The sequence below is a fragment of the Aotus nancymaae genome, unplaced genomic scaffold, assembly GCF_030222135.1.
Source record: "Aotus nancymaae isolate 86718 unplaced genomic scaffold, 86718_ANA_hifiasm-v0.15.2.pri h1tg000004l, whole genome shotgun sequence".
Taxonomy (NCBI): domain Eukaryota; kingdom Metazoa; phylum Chordata; class Mammalia; order Primates; family Aotidae; genus Aotus; species Aotus nancymaae.
Window position 1 is genome coordinate 10,639,563 of NW_026988415.1, and position 20,462 is coordinate 10,660,024.

Genomic DNA, 20,462 nt, shown 5'->3' on the forward strand with positions numbered 1-20,462 from the left:
TGTGTGTGTGTGTGTGTGTGTGTGTGGGGTGTGTGTGTGTGAGTGTGTGTGGTGTGTGGTGTGTGTGTGTGTGTGTGTGTTTAGGAATTGAGGGAAAAAAATGGAAAGGTCTGCCAACTTCTCGATTTTTCCCTCTCATGTCATCTACCTATCAGTTTCTGCCAGATTGGAGGGGAATGCCCACTCCCCTGGGTAGTGACACTTTCCTTTCCAAAGGATCATACTGCTGTGGAGATGGCTGAGACATTGAGAAAGGACTAAAGCACCAACAGCTGTGAACTCTTTGCTCCACCTCCCTGGTTTGGTTCCTTCGCCTTGACAGAGCCTTGGTCCAGTAAGATGATCTGACCACAGCTGGTCTCCTACACTTAGAACAAGTTGGAAGCAAGGGAACTCAGGGAAGGAATTCAGTTTCACTAAAAATAGCTGCAATATAGACCCTGTGACTTACCACTCCTCAGAACAGTCTGATATGAACTGCATAGGGTCCACTGGCCCCTGCAATCACTCGGGACTATTTGCTTTTCCAGCCTGGAGCCCTTGAAGCCAGGAGGGAATTAGGGTGTTGGGGGTGCTTTGGTTCAGATGCAGACTATTGCAAACCTCAGAAACGCACAGTGACGACATGACCAAGAAGCTTCCTACCCCTGGCCTGGAAGCGAGTGACCGTGGGCACTAATAACAACAGGGCACTTTAAGATCTTGGTCCATGGTGGGATCTTGCTTGTTTCTCACCACCAGGCCCATTGCGTCTCCACTTCTAAGGTAGGTGAAACCAAACTCATTGGGGAAAATGCTACGGGAATTGGTATCCTCTTGGGTAACCCAGGCCCAGGTTTCCTTGGCCTACGGTGGGGAGACAAATGTCTGGGCAGGACATAGCCTGCGAATAAAAATACAACTCCATGCTCCCAACACACTGATCAAGCCACAGTAATGTTTGGGAATTAATTCCTTTCCTTGTACCCTCTCACCCAAAAGCGAAGGAATTAGCAAGCAAGAAAGCACCTCAATGTTAATTTTAACTCTTTGTCAACTACTCTACCTGGAGCTGCTCTATTCCAGGTGCCTTGTCTTTCCTGACTCATTACTGTGTGAATGTGAATTTGGATCAGAGCACTGGTTATCTGTGTTTTCCTTGTCTACTGTGCAGCAGTGGACAGTAATGTAGAGCTGCACAGGGCAGGGATTCCTATGGTTCAGACAGACCTTGTGAAAAAGAGATTCCAACCCAAGTGCACAAAAGACTTGCTTGGATTCCATTTCCTTCCTGAGATATTGCTGTCAGAGCTCATCTCTGATTTCTAGCCTGTTTATAGCAATGGGCATAGGGGAAGGAGTTAGAGTTGAAGGGAAACTAGAAAGTTCTGGGGGTGAGGTTAGGTACCCTCTGAGAAGAAAAGAAGCAAGCTTGGCTGTTGGAAGGTTAAACAATAGCATTTTCTTGCTCAAAGTTGACTTTTGAGCATTTGCTAAGCAAACTAGTATGTCAGCATTCCAGCTAGCCAAACCGAGGTGTTTGCATGAAAATGAAGAGACACTTTAGTAACAGATATGCTTTGTTTAAATGAAAATGACAATCTTAAAATATTGCATGGCTTTAGGAAGCAAACCTTCAGCCTCAGAATCATCTGTGGCTGTGCGTTTTTTAAGAAAGATGAATTAGACTGATACTTGAACACTGCATCCGCTGCCCATTTTTTTCCTTTTGCTCATCTTCAAGGTAGATGGTGTACAAATAACATCAACTTAAAATATTAAAGCTAGAAGAAATCTTGGAAGTCATATAGCCTAATCCTTTTTGGAGCTTGAGTTGAGAAACCTTCTGGTTTTTACCTATATTGGTTCCTCAACTTCCCCTGCTACCTCAAAATGGCTACATGGTAGTAGATATATCCATTTTGAAGCCATGCTCTATCAGCATCACATCCTACTAGCACTATCTCCTTTCCAATATTACCTTATGGTCATTCATTTTGCTATATAGAGGAAACTTAAATATTTTGAAATTATTTTTCCCATGTTGTATTTGTACAACCATATAGCATCACCAACACCAGGCATTCAAATGTGTTGTCACAATTTATGGGAAGTTGTCATGGGTTTTACATTTAAATTGGGTGTTTATTTAATAGAAATACTACAGAGAAAGTGATTTCTTTTTCTTCTGCTGAGCAAGGAGATTTGCAGGAGGTTGCCTCTGAAGAGTCTACTTGCCTAGTACTTTGAACAGTGGCTCCACTAATAAAATTTCTACATCCAAGCAACATCTTAGGAATGCATTTGTCAGTAAAGGAGTGGTTCCCAAACTCCATTTCATGAACCAATGCTAGGCTGTCTACCCAGGAATCACCTGAAAATGTTGTTTAAAGATGTCATTTCTGATTCATATCTTTGGAAATTCTGATTCAGAAAGTCTGGTAGTGGAGCCCCAGAAGCTAGACTTAGCAAGCAATCATTCTAAGGCATGGCTAAATTTGGGAAGTATTGTGCAAGTCTAGGCCCTCATATTTTTGTTTTGTCTTATATCTCTCAATATTTTTCTTGCCTTTGGGATAAAGCCAAATTATTTAACTCAGCATCCCCAGGCCCTCCATGATCTAGCCCTAACCTACCTTTCAAATCTTATTCCTCATTATTCCTCTTCACCACTTCCAACATTCCTGGTTGAATTCAACTGGCCACTGTTTTCCTTTCTGCTTTTATGCCTGGAAACTTTACTCACATTATTGCCCTTGATTATATGTCCTTCCCCACTTCTCTGCACACCATAATCTACCTCATTTCTCATGGTTTATACTATAGTGTGCATAAGATTGATGTGGAAGCCTTCTTTAAAATGCCAACTCCTGGGTCTCACTTCTGGGGTTTCTGATTTAGGAGATCTGGAGCCCTTAAGAACCTCAGAGAATATGATGCTGATCACACATTCAGAAATACTGCATCTAGCTCAAATGCCATCTCTTTACAAAACCATTTCTGGAAATGTTTGCCCTTCTCTACTACAACTCTTATAGCATTTTGTTTGTAGCACTATGATTTAACACTTTACTCTCTACCTTGTATTTGATTTATTCATGTATGCCATCATTTTCCTCATTCAATGCACATTTATTGAATATAAAAGGCATATCTTTCCTTCAAGAACTTGAACTCTTTGAGAGAGGAAATCTATGCCTATTTATCGCTGTAAACTTAGGCATAAATCTGGTCTGTGTCAATGGGGGTGGTAAAGTTTAAATCTCTTTGCTGTAGCTGGGAGGCAGGATAGAACATGTCCCAACACGAAGCTTTATTTTCCCAAGGAGATGTGTACATAAGACAGGTCTTTTCTCTGTCTCCATGCCCCAGATCTGAGATTTATGCACAAGAGTGGGATTTCAGAAGCCTTCTGCAGTTGGGCAATCTCAGAGCACAGTGATGACTGGATTCCAGGGAGTCTCTTGGCTTAGATAGGATGGGAAGCACCTGGCATTTCTAAATACAGTAGTTCTGCCATAAGGGAGGGATCAGCACAGTGTCAAGGGGCACAGAGGAGGGGCAAGAGATATTTGGTGATGAGATCTGGATGGACTTCCCTTGGGAGAGGCTTTCCTTCTTTGTCTTACTTGAAGCAGTAATTGCAACTTCTTTGAATTTGTTTTTGAATTGCTGAGGCTCCTTAATTATTTTTAATACACTTTACATATATAATATATATATAATAATCCATACTACTAGCTGAATATTGTATTTCCACATTGCCAGTCTCATATAATTATATAAAACATATATGTATACACATATGCCCATGCCTGTCTTTAGCTATAGATTATTTTACAGATCTTGTTACTCACACATTTTTGTATATTACTCTTCTTGCCTTTTACTAGTTATGTGGCCTTATATTCTGTGAGCTTCAGTTTCCTCATCGAGAAAATGAGGATTGTAATAGAACCTATCTCATAGAGTTGTTGTGAGCAGTCAACAAGTTAAAATACATAAAGCACTTAAAACAGTACCATATGTGAATGTTTGCTATTATCATCGTTACTATTACTCCCATTCAACAAAACCTACAAGTCAACGGCAATCTCACTATTTCATTCTTTTTAATGGCTGCACAGCATTTTGTGATATAGATGAAGAATAATTTATTCAACCATTCCACTTTTAGTGGACGTTCACTTTATTTCCAATTTATATTTTACCACTAAAAAGCAACATAGCAATAAACACCTTTGTATATATGCCCTTACATGCTGTTGGTTTTTTCAGTCTGAAACAGGTTCCCAGGAATAAATAGCTGGGTTAAAGGGTGTATGCATATTGTTTTTAATTTCATCAAATGTTGACTTATTGCTTTTTAAAAAGCATATAACATATTTACAAGTCTACTAGTAATTTATGAGAGTACAAATTTCCCCTTGCAATCCCACCAACAGTTTATCTTACTGCTCTTTTTAAATTTTGCAAGCCTTATGGATTAAAAGTAAGTCATCTCATTTTTACAATAACTTATGAGTTAATGTAAAATAAGTTTCTCTGTTTACTTATGAGTCTGAGTATCTTTTGAAAATATCATTGGCCACTTGAATTTGCTTCTCTGTGAAGTGGTTCTTCCTACATTTTGCCTGTTTTTGAATGGATTGTTTTTCTTTGTCAATTGTTAAGAGGTCCTTGTATATCATAGCTATAAGCCCCTCATCTGTTCTCTGGGTGCAACTATGTTTACAGTTTCTTACCTATTGATTTAATTATTGTGTGTTCTGCCAAAATTTTGAAGTATTATATATAGTCAAATATCTTTTATAACATCTGGGTTTTGAGAATTGATTAAAAAGGTCTCTCCACTTCTAGATTGCGTGTGTTGTTGAAAATCTCCCTAGATTTTCTTGTAGGACTTTTACTATTTTTACATTAAAATATGTATTTATCTGGAAACTATTGCTTTTAGGTCTAAAATAGAGGTTCTTCCTTTGTCAATATCACATTTTTGTGATAACTGTAGCTTTATTGTAATTATTTTTTTCTCTTTTCTTTCTTTCTTTTTTTTTTTTGAGACAGAGTCTCGCTCTGTTGCCCAGGCGGGAGTGCAGTGGCGCAATCTTGGCTCACTGCAACGTCTGCTTCCTGGGTTCCAGCGATTCTCCTGTCAGCTTCCTGAATAGCTGAGATTATAGACGCCTGCCACCATGCTCAGCTATCTTTTCTCCTTCTAGGAGACTTATTATTTTTCAGGACCTATCTTCTAAGGTTCTTATGTTTTTCCTCATCATTTCATTGTTTTTGTATTTTTGACTTTGTGCTTTATGACTCTTATTCCACTTTATCTTACAGGCCACTATTTTGGGTCTCAGCTATAATCCTCTTCTTCTTAAATGCATCTGCTGAACTGTTTATTGGGGAATTCACATTTTTGTTTGCAGTTCTGGAAAGTCTACTTTTATGCTGTGCTTGAATCTCCTTATAGGCTCTTATTTTGTTATCGTGTTGGTTGTGATGGTGTTCAAGTTGTCACTTGTCTCTCCTCCCATCAGTTTAATTTTTTTAGGTATACATTGCCTAATTTACCTCTCTGGTTGGTGATTGCTGAACCCACAGAAATGGTTATAAAGCATTTAGTTGTCAGCACATTGAGGTCAGCTTATAGTAGAAGGGGGGCTCCCTAGGTGGTAGTAAGCCCTCAAGTAGTGGGAAACCAGTATCTGGAGAAAGCTGCTGCCTTCCCAGGTCTATACTGACTCTGTCTATTCTTTTAGTTCATTCCTTTTTGGCCTTTTGAAGGTCTAGAAGACCGGGAAAACAAGTATAATGATGTTTTCCCGGTCTCCTAGTCTCCTTGTGCTAGGCTTTTCTAGTGCTGGATTCAGGCTTTGCTCAAGAGACAAAGCCTGACAACACCTCTTTTGTTGAGTCTTCCACAATGTCTAGGGCCCCACTCACATCCAGCTCTTCTCCTTAGGCTTTAGTCACCATTAGGTTGAGGAGAATTGGTAGCCTGGAGCTGGGAATGGGAAACAACACATGCTTAGGTCACTATCTTCCCAGAGCCCTCTGTGGTTTCTAAAGAAGAAAAAAGGCCTTTGTATGGACTTTAGATACATTACTTCCTAGGGAGTCATTTTATAATAACACAAAACTAGTGGTGAAATTCAGAGTGGGTACCTGAATCAGTTTGCATGCAGTCATGAAAATAGAGCCACTAAAATATTACAATGATAAAGAATTTAATATATTTTAGAAACTAGATTCACAAAAAGTAGGAGGAGTTAGGAGAGTGAAAGTCCGGGAGGTTCATGCTGGAGGATCAGACAAATATCTCTAATGACTTTAACTTGAAACACTGGAGGAGGTAAGGAAACCAAAGCTCGCAGGAATTCTGAGAAGTCACCAGGTCTAGTTGCATAAGGCTAATAGGAAATGGGAACTCATAGAGAGATCTGTGATGCCACATACCTGACTGTCACAACCTCCTGAGAACAATGACTTCTGCTTCACTCCCACATTCCAAGTCTTGAGTGAGTTTCTCTCAGTGGCAAACTCTAACCTGGAACCATACATGGAAGGAGTTTCTGCAAACCTACTTCCCAGCCTTAACCAGAAGTGGTTGCTGAGTTGACATCAGACAATCCAGAAGAAATAACAAAGACTGGCAGTGGAGGATTATGACTGTGGCTAAGGAAGCCTCTGGAGAGGACTCCTCTGTCCTTAGTCACAATGCCATAGCTTTCTTGATTAGTGTGCTTTGATATGGTTCTCAGAAATGTCCTCTTCACTACCAAAAAAGACAGAGCATCATTCACTATCCATGGATTCTTTCAGAATCCTCTGGCCCATGCCAACCACAGCCTTCTTGACAATGTCAGCATCTGATATGCAAAAAGTATTGGATTCTGCAACAGAAAGACCTGGGTTCAAATACTGCTAGTGCTATTCTATAGATATGGGAAACTGAGCTGGTAAATTACCCTTTCCCAGTTCTTTTCATTACTCGTAAATCAAGGATGACACTATGTAATACTAAGAAAATTTACAAGGATGAAATGACAGTTTATGTAAAGCACCATATATTAATTACATCCCTTATTTTGGATCATTAGTCTTGCTGCGTTGACAATGCTTCTGGTACATGCCTAAATCAAAGCAAAATGATGCTGTTGCTTCTTTTATACTAAGTGGGGACCCTCCAGGCAGAGTCTCTTTGCTGTAAGAGTCTCTTTTGCCTAGCGACAGTAAGGCAAACCTCCTATTGTTGATTTAAGTTGCCTCCCCAAAGCAGACAATAGTGAATCCTTACCCTGCAGGCTGGGCGATGTAGGGAGGGAAAAGGCCATATAGAATAGAGTGGAATAAATATAGAAAAAAATGTAATAAGAAACAATCATGCAAGGTTCTCATACTGGGAGAGGAGATGAGAACATGGAAAGGGAAATAGCACCAGAGACTGCACTGGGAGAAGTAGAATGGGGAAGAATAAAGAATCCCACAAGCGGGATACTGAGAAGAGTACACACGTAGGGAGGTCCCTTAGAGAAGACCACAATTAGCCACAGTATAGCAGGTATGGTTATGACAACAGTGTAATAGGTAAAGTCACTTACACCATGTGCCAGACACATCCATTCTGCACCATGTAAAATCATACCAAGTAGGTTACAGTTTGAAGTGAAGGGAAGTATAGGTCTAAGTGTCTCATCATTAGAAACCCAGCTTGTTATTTCTTGACCATCTGTAAGTCACTTCTCTTTCTCTAAAATGTAACAGTTGTATACAGTACCAGCTACGCATCAGGGCTCTTCACATGTCCTAACCCCTGGTGCTTCCAAAGAGGGCTCCAAGAAACTACTCAAGAAAACAAAGGATCAGAAGCAAAAAGCACTGGCAACACAGTGAAGATCATTTAAACTATCAGAGGAAGAGGAAGAGTACCAGAATCTTTGTTTACCAAAATCGTGGGCAGTAAGACAGGGTTGGAGGGAAACAGGGAGAGAAGGTGTCACAGATGGGAATCTCCGAAAGCAGATGGAGTTTGTGGTGGAAGACATTTTCATTAGGGATCAACAACTGTGAAAGGAAGTGGGAAGAGACTGGATTGAGCAGAGGGAGAAGTTGAACTGTGAAGCAGGACCAATGAAGCCTTAGCCTACCTGGCAGGGAGCTTTGGAGTGAGTATTGTTTGTCAGAGTGCCTGTGTTGATCTAAAATGGCCAGGCTTTGCTCATTCATGGAATGTGGGCTGATCTAGGAAGGGAATGACCTCAGGTGAAGCAGTTCCACAGCAGAGACAAACTGTGAGGGAGCTGTCAGCTGGAAGGTGCCCAGTGATTACACTCCCCACAGCTGAGCAGCAAGTATTTCTTGGGAGGAGAATCTGGAAAGCACTCCTCTACGTTTATCACACTGTGGGGGTGGAGGGTGGCTGGGTGTGGGGAGGGGCAGGGGTCAGGCATTGACAGAAAACAAAGGAAAGGCCAGTAAGCCCTAAGATCTCTGCTCTCCCTCTAATGTTTGACTTTATTTTCAGAGAAGTTTTAGAGGTACTTTTTATTTCATAATATTAACAAAATATTCAGTATCATATTGTGGAAAGAGCAGGGACTTTGGAAGCAAAAGTGCCTACTTGCATCTCAATCCTGCCTGGGTGCACCTCTTAATAGTTGTATAATCTTGGATAAGTTGCTCCACCTCTCTGAGCTTGTTTCCTCTTCTGGAAAATGGAGATAATAATAGTCATTAACTAAGAGGGTTGCTTTCAGTATAAAGTGCCATATTCTGGATAAATATGTAGTACATACAAGAAAGCTAGTAAATTAAACAAATAACATTATAATAATGAGGATATTTATTGTGCCTCTTATGTGTCAGGCACTATGTTATACCACAGGTTGGGCATGAGACAAGTTAATCTTTGAGGAGTTTCACACAGTCCTTTTCTTCTAAGAACTTACAATCTTGTTGAGAGAATTCAAGATATAGGCAAATACAAGAAGCTAACAACTGACTACTGAATATTCAAATTGTTGAGACTTGAGTGTAAAAATTAAAGTTGCTTCCAACTCCCAGATCTCGGCCCATTGAGCTTTTCTTTATCTCAAGCACCCTGGCTGGTAGCTTTTGCCAGGCTGCCTCCTTTTGAACCAGTTTTCTACTGTGAAATGTTTTCACAAATGGAAAACATGTTTTATCCAGTGAAAAGCTGTCTTGTCACTGAATCATCTAATTTGGTGGTGCCTGATGACAATGTCTCTACATCCAGGTAGTCCAAAACTGCCAGAAAAAAGCCCTAAGTATATGTGTCCTGTACCTTCCTGCTCACTCCAACTTTCCGCTCCAGCACAGACAAGGGAACCATGTGGCCTCTTGCCCAGAAACATTGCTCAGAACTGCTGTAGAATGAGCAAACCTGGAATCCAGAGGCTGGTGTCTTGAGGCATTTGTAGACTAGCAGGAAACTGACACTGAGATAATGGGGCCAAGACAGTGAGACTCTTAGGACCTTTTCCACTTTACGACAAAGTAGTAATTTATTCCAGAAAACAGCCCAGCCCTCTTTAGAGGCGTGGCCATGCAACATTTTGTTTTAGAATACTGCTTTAATTCCAGGACTGAGTCACTCTACTACACAGATTAACTCTGCACTCACCCCCCCGGCCACCATGCTCTACCAGGTCAATGGAATATCTCTCCTAAAACAGCAGAGACAGGATGGGACACATTTTACCAAAGTGACAAGGCACAGAGAGGTGAAGCGACCAGATAAGTGCAAATCGCTACACTGAAAACTGAGGGTACTTCTACTGCAGTGAGATGAAGGAGATGGATCTGGGTGGGAAAGTGGAAGTACTACAAGCTAAGCCAGGTTTTCCTTGAGATGCTTCAAGACTGAATCTTTTTGGTGAAGGGAAAAGACCTTCTGACCATCCTCACACAGATGGCAGATCTTCCAGCAGACCATCCTGCATTACCAAGTAGCTTGGGGGCTGGACACTGGAGCATGCCTTTTCTGAGTTGATTCCAACAACATTTTTTTCATATTAAATATTTCACAGGGCTTTGAAGAGAGAAAGTCCCCCATTCCTTTCACAGAACAGGCTGTGACCTCTTTACCAGAATCTTCAGAATCTTGGTTTAGATAAGACCGTTTGCCCCTGCACTTGAATATTCATAATGCTTGGTCTCTGGCATGTATGTCCTTATGATGTCATTGATTTGTCTCTAAATGGACACAAACTACCATACTGTTCTTGCATGAAGTATTTCCTTTATCTTCTGATTATTTCTTTTGCAAGGTGGTTTACAGTGAAAAAAACAAAAACACTGTATTTTACCTGTTTGTGTTTGTGGACAGAGAGACTCCACTAATTTTCCGCAGCAGACATCTGAACTCACCTTGATTGTATTAACTAACTTAGGTTTAGTCATATATTAATGATTAGTGTCCTTTCAGGAACAGAATGATGTCTACCTTCCAGCTGGAAGTTACCCTTCCTAGAAGTGTCATTGTTGATAGGGCTTAGCGAGGGGTCTTATCTGTGCAGAGAACTTTCCTGGAAATCTTAATGTGGCAGGAAAGCTGAGACACCCAGTGTCCCCATCAATACCATGCTTAATATCCTCCAAGACAGAAACCGACCCTTTTCCAAAAATAAGATATTGTTGCTTAATGGGGGGATGTGGACAAAGTAATGATGTGTACACAACAGAGGAGTATGTGTGTGTATGTTTTTGATTGAATGTGCTGAGCTAGGGAAGTCTGAAAAGACTTAGAAGTTTAGAATTGGCAGACAGGACCATGGAAAATGTGCTTCCCACGTCTTTTTAAGAGGCTGATAGGAGTGTTGAGAAACCCTGTGGTCTGACAGAAGAACACTGGTTTTAGAGTTATAGACCCACCTGGTATCCTAGCCTGCCGCCCATATTTGTCATCCATGCTCCACCATGTACCAGCCGTGTGACCTCCTGGCAAGTTACTTTACCTCTCTGAGATTCATTTGCCTCATTTTCGAAATGAAAATAACAACAGAACCAACATGTCCTTACGGTTGTTGTGAAGAGGGAATAAGATGATGTAAAGATTTAGCATGCTGCTTGACACAAGTTAGGTGCTAAATTGATGATTACTGTTATTGGGTGTAAATTATTTTTTAAATTTCAACTTTTGTTTTAAATACAGGAGGTACATGGGCAGGTTCATTATTGGGTATACTGCATAATGCTGAGGTTTGGGGTAGGATTTCCCTTCCCCTCGACCTTTCCTCTAAACTCATCTAAACCTTCACTCCTTTTGAATTCAATCATTTGAAGAGAAATGTTTTCCTTCCCAGACAACTGATATTAATTAATGGTCTAACTTTGGGTTGGATAATCACATTGTGTCATCAAGCTCCAGATTATTAGATATTATTTACAAGAAAAATGGGCCTGGAGTTCCTCTCAGACTGAGGATGGAGGCTGCAAATTGAGTTTAGAGGGTTGCCGACCTTTAGACCCGGACTGAGAGCAGGGGCAGCCCACACTCCTGGTTTTGAAAGCCACAGCAGGCTCTTGTAATTGAGTTACCGCCTGGAATTCAGTAAGACTAATCCATCTATATGATTTCTTCGCCTGGTTTAATACCATTAACAAAACCGAATTAAGAAGCGGGTGGTCTGAGTAGGATGAGGGAAAACGAATTTTCTGCGTGGGAGTCGCGACAGCGCCTTCATGGGCAGGCTGAGGCCTAAGGTCTGATTAATGGATGGTTCTGAGGACCAAGTACTGCTAGTCACCACCCCAGTCCCTCAACAGAGCACGAGGCTACCAGGGATTTGGATGCACAAAAAAGGCCATCACAGAAGAAGTTTTCCAGGACGCCCCAGGAGCTATTTCCTGACTAATATTTCACCCTCCTTCCCTAGTCAGTTTCTTTCTTTCTCTCTCTTTCTTCTTTCTTTTCTTTCTTTCCTTTCTTTCCTTTTTTCCTTTCTTTCCCTCCCTCTCCTCCCTCCTTCCTTCCTTTCTCTCTCTCTCTCTTTCTTCTTTTTCTCTTTCCTTACCCATCTGCCCTCTGTAGAACAATTTCTGAGCAGTTTTCCTTCTAGTTCGAATCTTCAGGGACCTTCCCTGGGTTTTGGTCACAAGCATTTTCAAGCAACGTTTCAATAGTACTTATTCTTCTTCAGCACTCGTCCCGTCCCACCTCACCCTTTTGCCTGGGATTGGCCATCCTGGGCGGTGGGCAATCTTTGCTTCCAGTTTACCAACCCGAGCGACCAGCCCTAGGAGGAGGGGCCTGCGTGTGGGGGTGGGGGTGGGGGTGGGAGGTGGCAGCCGCCTAGGACAGTTTCACTCTCTGACCTAGTGACACCCAGATCCCAGAGAGCCCTTCTCTCCTCCCTGAAAGCCCGGCTGTCTCAACTTGAGCAGCTAGCCAGAAGCGAAAAGTCATCGACTCCCGGCTGAGATTCCACCGCTCGTTGCGAGCAGTTGCTAACAGGGGAGTTCCCAAAGTGTAGGTGGCGAGCAGCGCGGGCCTGGGAAAGCAGGCGCTAGGAGCAGAGGAGTAACAGCGGCCAGGGTGGGGGAAGCACCGGACTTCTACCTCCTCGGCCAACGGTGTGAGCCCGCTACAGCGGCACCCGTGGGCCCTGCCTGCCCGGGAGGGGCCAGGGGACGCCCAGCAGACACGCTCGCCAGCACTACGCGGGGCTCGCCGGGGTTTTGCCAACCCGCGGCTGACGTCGGCGCGCCCCTGCCGAGCTCTCCTTTTACTACAGCGGGCAGGCGGCTTTGTGAGGCCCCGCCTTCGCCAGCCCCCACCCTCCGCGTGCCCACACCTTGCCGTTTATATAGAATGCGCCGCGGTGTTGATTCGTGGCTCTCTGGGACCGGAGAGTTCTTTGGAAGGAGAGCGCGAGCGAGGGAGCGGGCGAGCTCCGAGGGGGTGTGGGTGTAGGGAGAGAGAGAAAGCAAGCAGGTAAGGGCCATCGTCTCCCAATCCTCCGCGGGCGACCAACTCCGGCCCCCTTTTTGGCAAAATAATAGGAACCTGAAAATGGATTAAATAGAAAGAAAAGAGGCGACCCTCTCCTCCCGATTCCCCGAGGGCGAGAAGCTGCGCGGCTCTGCGGTGTAACAGGCTCACACGTTGCTCATCACATGTTCAAACATTTCCCTTTCGGAGAGGCTTGTTATTTTTAAGTGAATATTTTTATCTTTGTTTTGATTTTTTTAAAAAGCCTTCCTCGGGGTTTTATTTTCATCGAGTTGGCGGCCCGCAGCGGATTGGGAGAGGCGGGGGAAAGCAGCCCGCCAGTGTGCGGGCACCCCACCCAGGCAACTCCCGGCGAGCGGCCCGCGCGGAACCCAGGGAGGCCGGCAGCGAAGCCGGGGAGTCCCGGCCGCGCCTCTCTGCCGCCCCGGGGGTTGTAAGCGTGGCTCTCCGCAGGCGGGCAGGAGCTGAGGGCGCGGGGCGCGGAGGAAGCGCCGCGCCGCTTTGTCTCTTCACTTCTTGAGCGCGGCGAGCGGCTCCTCCCGCGGCCGGCCGCTCAGGCTCGCGGCTGCGGCGACCGCGGCTCCTCCTTCACCCCTCTCCTTTCCTTCCGACTCTCTCTTAGGCAGCGGCGGCGGCGGCAGCGGTGGGGGAAAGCGAATTCCGCCCCGAACCACACCGAGGGGAGCTCGTGGTCGAGACTTGCCGCCCTAAGCACTCTCCCAAGTCCGGCCCGCTCCGCGAGGACTTCCGTCTTCTGAGTGAACCTTGTCAAGCAAGCTGGGATCTATGAGTGGAAAGGTGACCAAGCCCAAAGAGGAGAAAGATGCTTCTAAGGGTAAGCCCGCCCGCCGAGTCCGCCTGCTTGCCTTTCCTTCGTTTCCCTCGCCCCCACGCGTGCGCGCCGCCCTCCGGCGGCTCCCTGCCTCCCTCCTGGAGCCTAACCTACCCATGACCTCTGCGACCCCGGGAGAAAAAGGGGGGCAGAGGCCGTCGGGGGGTGGATCTACGTTTGCACCACTTTCCCTCCTTCCTCGCGGAATTGTTGCCCCTCGAGTGCCTCCAGCCTCCTCCACTCCCCCTCTGGACACACGGTGGTGGCGCTGCGGGCAGACGAAGCTGCTGCAGCCGGGAGCGCCGGGAACCGCGTTGTCTGCTGACGGCCGGCCGCCTGTCTGTATGAGTGCATGTGTGTGCGTGTGCGCGCGTGTGCATATGTGTGCTGCGCGCGTGCAACATGGTGACATACTCAGGAATCTGCCCTGCTCTCAGAACCCAAGCTTGAACCCGCCTTCAGCCCCCTCTCCCCGCCCCCAGTGCAAACAAAGAGCCTGGTCGAGACGCAGAACCCCTCCCCCCACTCCTCCCCCAGTACACCCCCTAATCCCAAACTCCCTATCCACCCCACCCCCTGGGGAAGGCAGGAGCTTGCACCCTTCGACACGCCGCGTGCAAAAGTGAGCAATCCTGGTGCCCCGGCGCTGCCCGCGCTGTGCTTTGGCAGCGCAGCCTCGCCAAGCCCCAGGAGAACAAAGGCTGTTATCCCCTTGCCACTAGTGCCCAGCATGAGTGGGCCTCCGTGGGAGGGGGCAGTTCCCCTTCCTCTGCTTGCTGGGGTTCAGCCACCTCACCCGGGGCACCCGACCACTAGTCCCCCTGGAGTGCGCGCCTCTGCCCGGGGCCTCCCATGGGCGGGCTGGGGACGCGCAGCAAAGGGGTCCTCAGGCTGGGGAGAACTAAGGCAAAGGAAGGGGACGCCCCCCACCCCTTGCCGGTTCTAGCCGTTGCCTTTTTGAGGACTATGATTAGCTCCCGAATGTGAACTGGAGACAGCGGCCTTGGAGACCGCGGTGCGGAGAGGGGCTCAGAGAGGGAATGTGGAAGAGCAGTGGGGAACGGCAGGTGCCTTAGGTGCGAGTGTCCGGAATGGCCACACAGCAGACGCTGGAGTGGGCTGGACTAGCCCTGAGGGCCCCAAGCACCTGGACCGCAGCGACCCAGGCCGAGTCCCCGCTGCAGAAGTGAGGTTGCAGCGCGGGGAGTCCCAGCTTTTGTTCATGGGGGCCCCAATTCCTCCCTGAGCCCTCGGGCCCCCTTCACTCCCACTCCTTTCTCTGTTCCTTTTTCTCCTCTCCTCCTTCTCGCCTCTCCCCATCTCTCAGAGCTTTCTTTCCCGGGAGATTCTAGGGCAGCGCCAGCCCTCCCCCGCGGAAAGTTGTCAAAGTCTTCAGCTCAGGGCCTTTATCCTTGTTTTAAATGGAGCCATTTCTTCCCCAACTAGGCGAAAGGCTGAGGAAGGTTACGGAAGTTTGTGGAGGGGTTAGATCTGTTGTCTTAGGGGTCGTTGCTGCCCCCAGTCTGGCTCAAGGCTAGCATTCAATCCCAAATGAATAACTTCGGAAAGTAGAACTACTGCTGTAGGTTTCCAGAGCTTGTGGAGTCTCAAACAGGCATTTATATGATAAAGGAAAATGACTTCAGGGTCATTAAACCATTTTGTTTTCCACTGAGGGCCCAGAGAAGTAAATGTAATTAAAGACTGTAGCACCAGATTGATCTAGGCACGTCATTACCCTGTTGAATCTGAAAGTCTTTCACGTTTGCTTCTGAAACTTTGGCTCCTGATTTCCATCAGGTGGTTACTTCAGGTTTATTTCAGGCTACCTTTGAAAGACGGCGAAACCAAATTCATTCACAGAAAATGTGTTGCTGTTTTAGGAATATAATTTGCAGTGGTCCAGAATGGATTAATGCATCTGGAAACAGGACAGGTTTCTGTAATTCGATAATGAAAATTTGTACTAGGCATGTGTCATAACATTTTCTTATGTTGACTCGCCACATTTGAAACTACATACCTCTGTAGGAATTGTGTAATTAGCACTTGAAATTATGGTTGTAATTAGAATAAATTAATTTTACAAGGCAACTTTTAAGAACGGGGTTTACTTCCCCGAGGAGATGGGAAGCTTTTGGCTGCTAAGAGCAAGCTTGCCATTTCAGCCTTTCTGTTGGTTGTTGAATTTAGAGCATTTTCAAAATAGGAAATGTGTAGTAGCCATTAGTATTTTCTTCTTTCAAGTATGTGAAAAGTCTTACATGACTAAATTTTAAAGACTACTTTTTATATGAGAGATGAAAGATACAAGGTCTATTTATCTTTTAGTCAATAGAGTTTATATATGTTGGCCATATTTCTGAAGAGTTTTCCTTACTTACAAATTTCCTATATATAGGTCATCTTTAACTTTTTAAGCTAAAAAACGAATTGGCATATTCTTTGTAACATAGCAAGATGTAGGATCAAGCATTTCATAGATACTTTGAATATACACACTTTTAATTTTTAATAGTGATATGACAAATGATTGGATGAAGTCAAATAATTTAGTAACAGTTTGAATGAATTTTATGATCTGTTGTCAGAGCCTACTGCTCATTTAAATTCAGCCTCCCACCCCCATCAGTTAGGGCTCAGACCCACAGTGTATCATAACTACATAGATTATTATGGAGTACAGTACAGTGTTTCTAGAGCTTTTGAAGCACAGGTAGTAGGTTTCTAGTAAATTATTTTGTGCTGCTGAATGAAATATGGCTTTAAGAGTATATAAATTGCTGATTGTCTTTTTAAATGACATTTTCTTCAACTCACTGAGGTTAAGACCAGTGATGGATACTGGTCTTTGTCATAACCTTTTCAAAAATGTAGCCAGACAAGACAGGCTGTTCTCTTTAGAAAGAAGGCGGGGACCTTGATTCTGTTTGAAACTATTAAAAAGGCTTCTTGTGCAGCCCGTTGCTGTTTGTGTATTTATTTATGCTTTGTATAAACTTTAAAATTGGCAGATGGGTATATAGTTTGAGTCACACGGCTCTTGGATTGGAGGATCTGTTTCCATTCCAGGGAAGAAAAAAGCATAATATTTGTTTGTTCAAGCAGATATTCTCTTAGCTTTGACTCATTCTCTACCTTGTCACATAAGACCTTTTCAGCAGTCTTCTGTTGGACAAGCACTCAGTTAAGTCTGTTTCTGGTTTGTTGCAACAGTTTTCCTGTGGTATTGGAAATTTTCTAGGCTGCTATAAATGAAACCAAACCTTTTTTGGATTAAGTAAATATGCTAGCTAATTATTGCTTTCAAAACTGTCTTTAGGTTTGCAGCTACATGTTTGGAGTTGGGTGTGTTTTTTCAACAACCTTTCCTTTGTGCTTAGCCTAAGAGCCACGATATCCGGGCAAGTTTCAATGCCCTGTGGGCTGTGGGTTTTCTTGGTGAGACAGCACTGTTGTCAGGCTGGGCTCAGGCTGGCTGCTGGACAATGGAGGATAATTCCATGCATAGTCCGAAAAGCCAGCCACTTGTATAGCTGCTGTTGTAATGGATGGTGGTGGCCCCATACATTTACACCACAGTTCATTTTTGTTCACTTTCTGGCTTTTTTCCAATAGTCTTTCTACCCTACCCTACTTACAAAGAATAGGGAATTGTGGTCATGTAGCCAACATATCTAGGCTTGCGTCCTGAATGTCTTCCAAAAGATCATCTTGATCATTGTGGTTTACTATAGTAGGTTTCATTAAGTGTCTTTCTCAGACTTGGGCCAGACAAAAGCAGAGGTTTAGAGGTATTTTATCGAAAAGAAATTATGAGGTTGGTGACCTTTATTAAAAAGTAGCAATGGGCCGGGCGCGGTGGCTCAAGCCTGTAATCCCAGCACTTTGGGAGGCCGAGGCGGGTGGATCACGAGGTCAAGAGATCGAGACCATCGTGGTCAACATTGTGAAACCCCGTCTCTACTAATACAAAAAAATTAGCTGGGCATGGTGGCGCGTGCCTGTAATCCCAGCTACTCAGGAGGCTGAGGCAGGAGAATTGCCTGAACCCAGGAGGCGGAGGTTGCGGTGAGCCGAGATCGCGCCATTGCACTCCAGCCTGGGTAACGAGAGCGAAACTCCGTCTCAAAAAAAAAAAAAAAAAAAAAAAAAGTAGCAATGATCATCTGTCTATTACTCATGTAGGGACTTTTTTTTCTACTCTGTCATCATGGTCCCATAGTTTTACATACAGTGTCATAAGCCACATGCTCTCTTCTGTGCTGAAGGAGGTGATCATAGCCTTGCTAAGGAGGTGTGACCAGGGAGATCTCTAATCAGAAATGTTGGTCTGTTCTTGGGGATAGGTGCAGAAGATGAGTGCACATTGTACCTAAATCCTCTTCATTATTATTTGTAGCGGCGTATAGCTTCTTTATTGACAAAGGCTAAAGCTAGAAAGGGGAACAAGTTGGGGCATGGGTTAGGGGTACTGTATCTTCTCTCTAGCTTAGTACTCCTTCTTCTAAGCCTCTTTTCAGCACAGTTCAAATAATTAAAAAGGTTCATATGTGTCCTAGGTCTCAATATGCAGATGAGGTTGGAGTGGGAATGGATGTTGAGTTGGGGCTTGGGTAAGAAGCAGAGGGTGAGCTGTGGGGTGAAGGAAGGAGTTGAGGTATATGCCCACAGTAGGGAGATGTTACGGGTAGCCTTGGGGACAGGGTCAGGACTGGGGAGAGAATTGGAATCAGGGAGAAAATTGGAATTGGAATTGGATAAGCCAGAAGGCTGATTTGTAAGGCGGTGAGTAAGGAGATGAAACTGTTAGCGTTCCAGGTCTCTCTGCAGCTGTGCTGTTTAATGTCCAAATCAACTTCTCATTCTGGGAATTACAATCAACACAGAACAACCAGAATGTGTTGCAGCTCTTCAAATATATCCAATAAAAAGGCTTTCTAGTGTCTGCTTCAGTATGACTTATATTTTTGGAGTTGAGAAATTTGAAAAGAATGGAAAATAATTGTCAAGATTAAGCAATTGAAGGAGGGAGAAAAAAAACCATGTGCATTAAAGTAGAGTGGATGAATGGAGATCCTACATGTCTAATACCTTGCTCAGTTTAACGTTATCTTTGAAATTTGAAGATTAGGCATATAATATATGCAATTAGTACAGAACACAAATGTCAGCATAACTAATTTTCTGCAGTCACTGATTTGTTTCCCTAGCAAGAAGACACATCATCACCATGATTTATCAGCACAGGCCAAAGAGTGGATTTCAGGCTCATTGTCCTGTGTAACATGGTTCATCTTAGTCCTCATCAACTTGAAATGTAGGTTATCTATTTGTAATATATCAGCTCTACAAACTTAGTTGAATCTTCTTTCTGACATTTTTTAACATGGTATTTTATCACTTTTTTGAATGTCATATATCACTTTTTTGAATGTCATATATTGATGAAACATTTCCTAAGAGTGTGGATTTCCAGGTAAATGCACTAATTTCCTAAAGAAAGTGAAATAATATATAGTAGTAATTATGACCACCACTCCAAGCCTCAGATCCAATTTCTCCTTGAATTAAATGGCCTTTTTTTTTTCCTTCAAAGCAGTGTTTTCCAGAGTATTAGCTCTGAAAATGGGTGGTTTTTATTAGAAAAGAAATAAATTGTTGATTCTTAGGGCATGATGGTAATATGAAGGACTATGTTATTATGGGATCTGAGTTGGAATAAATATTAAGTCTAAATCACAATGACTGTTTATTGTGATTACTGTAAAGCAGTTCTCATGGCTATTCTTGCTTCTGCCCTTTGAAATTACTTTTAGCATTGATTTTCAAATGGAAATAGCATTATTAGTGTCACTGGCTAATGACTTTCCCCACAGGCAAAGGCCTATGCTGGTGTAAGGTTGTGGTTGACATTCTAGGGAGTACAATAGGGCTGGCCAGAGCTAAGTTGCTTGTTTGGCCTGCCTGCTGAGACATCAAATTTGGTCTGCACAATCACTCTGTGGCCTAAAGGAATCCCTAGTTGTACATGTCTGTCCTTTTTTTGTGGTTCGTGTAAGTAGGGCTGGGAAGAAAGCAAAGAATCTTCTGGTGAAAGGCAGGCCTAGTCAAAGGCCAAATTAGAAAAGGGTTTTTAAAAAACAGTAAAACTCAAATTCCTTTTGTGCAGTTGAAATTTACCTACAGTAATATGCAAAAATCTTGAGTGTGCATCTCAATGATTTTTGATAATATTTACACCCATGAAATCAACACCAAAGTGAAGATACATAATATTCTTGTCACCCCAGAAAGTGTTCTCATGCCCCTTTCTAGTCATTCCCCCCATCTAAAGACAACTCCAATTTTTTTTTTTTTTGAGGCAGGATCTCACTCTGTCTCCCAAACTGGAATGCAGTGGCATGATCTCCGCTCACTGCAACCTCCGCCTCCTGGGTTCAAGTGATTCTCCCTCCCTAGCTTTCCAAGTAGCTGGGATTACAGTTGTGTGTCACCACTACCTGGCTAATTTCTTTGTATTTTTAGTAGAGACAGGGTTTACCTGTGTTGACCACGCTGGTCTTGAACTCCTGACTTCAAATGATCCACCCACCTCAGCCTCCCTACAGGTGTAAGCCACTGCACCTGGCCTCCTATTTTTATTTCTATCATCATCTATTAGTTTTGCCTATA

At 44.0% G+C, this 20,462-nt stretch overlaps 1 protein-coding gene across 3 annotated transcripts in view; it reads left to right on the forward strand.

Annotated features, from left to right (window-relative positions):
• Window positions 1-475: 475 nt before the first annotated feature.
• FGF13 (fibroblast growth factor 13) overlaps window positions 476-20,462 on the forward strand; it is a 579,020-nt gene continuing 559,033 nt past the window's right edge. For 2 of the 3 annotated variants that reach the window (XM_012472309.2, XM_064384169.1), the window contains exons 1-2: window positions 476-765; window positions 13,578-13,790. In XM_012472309.2, coding sequence (XP_012327732.1) covers window positions 13,742-13,790 — 49 coding nt within the window. In that variant the 5' untranslated portion in view covers window positions 476-765; window positions 13,578-13,741. Of the gene's footprint in view, window positions 766-12,857; window positions 12,938-13,577; window positions 13,791-20,462 lie in introns of those variants that run through there. The other variant, XM_012472308.2, reaches the window with a different exon arrangement.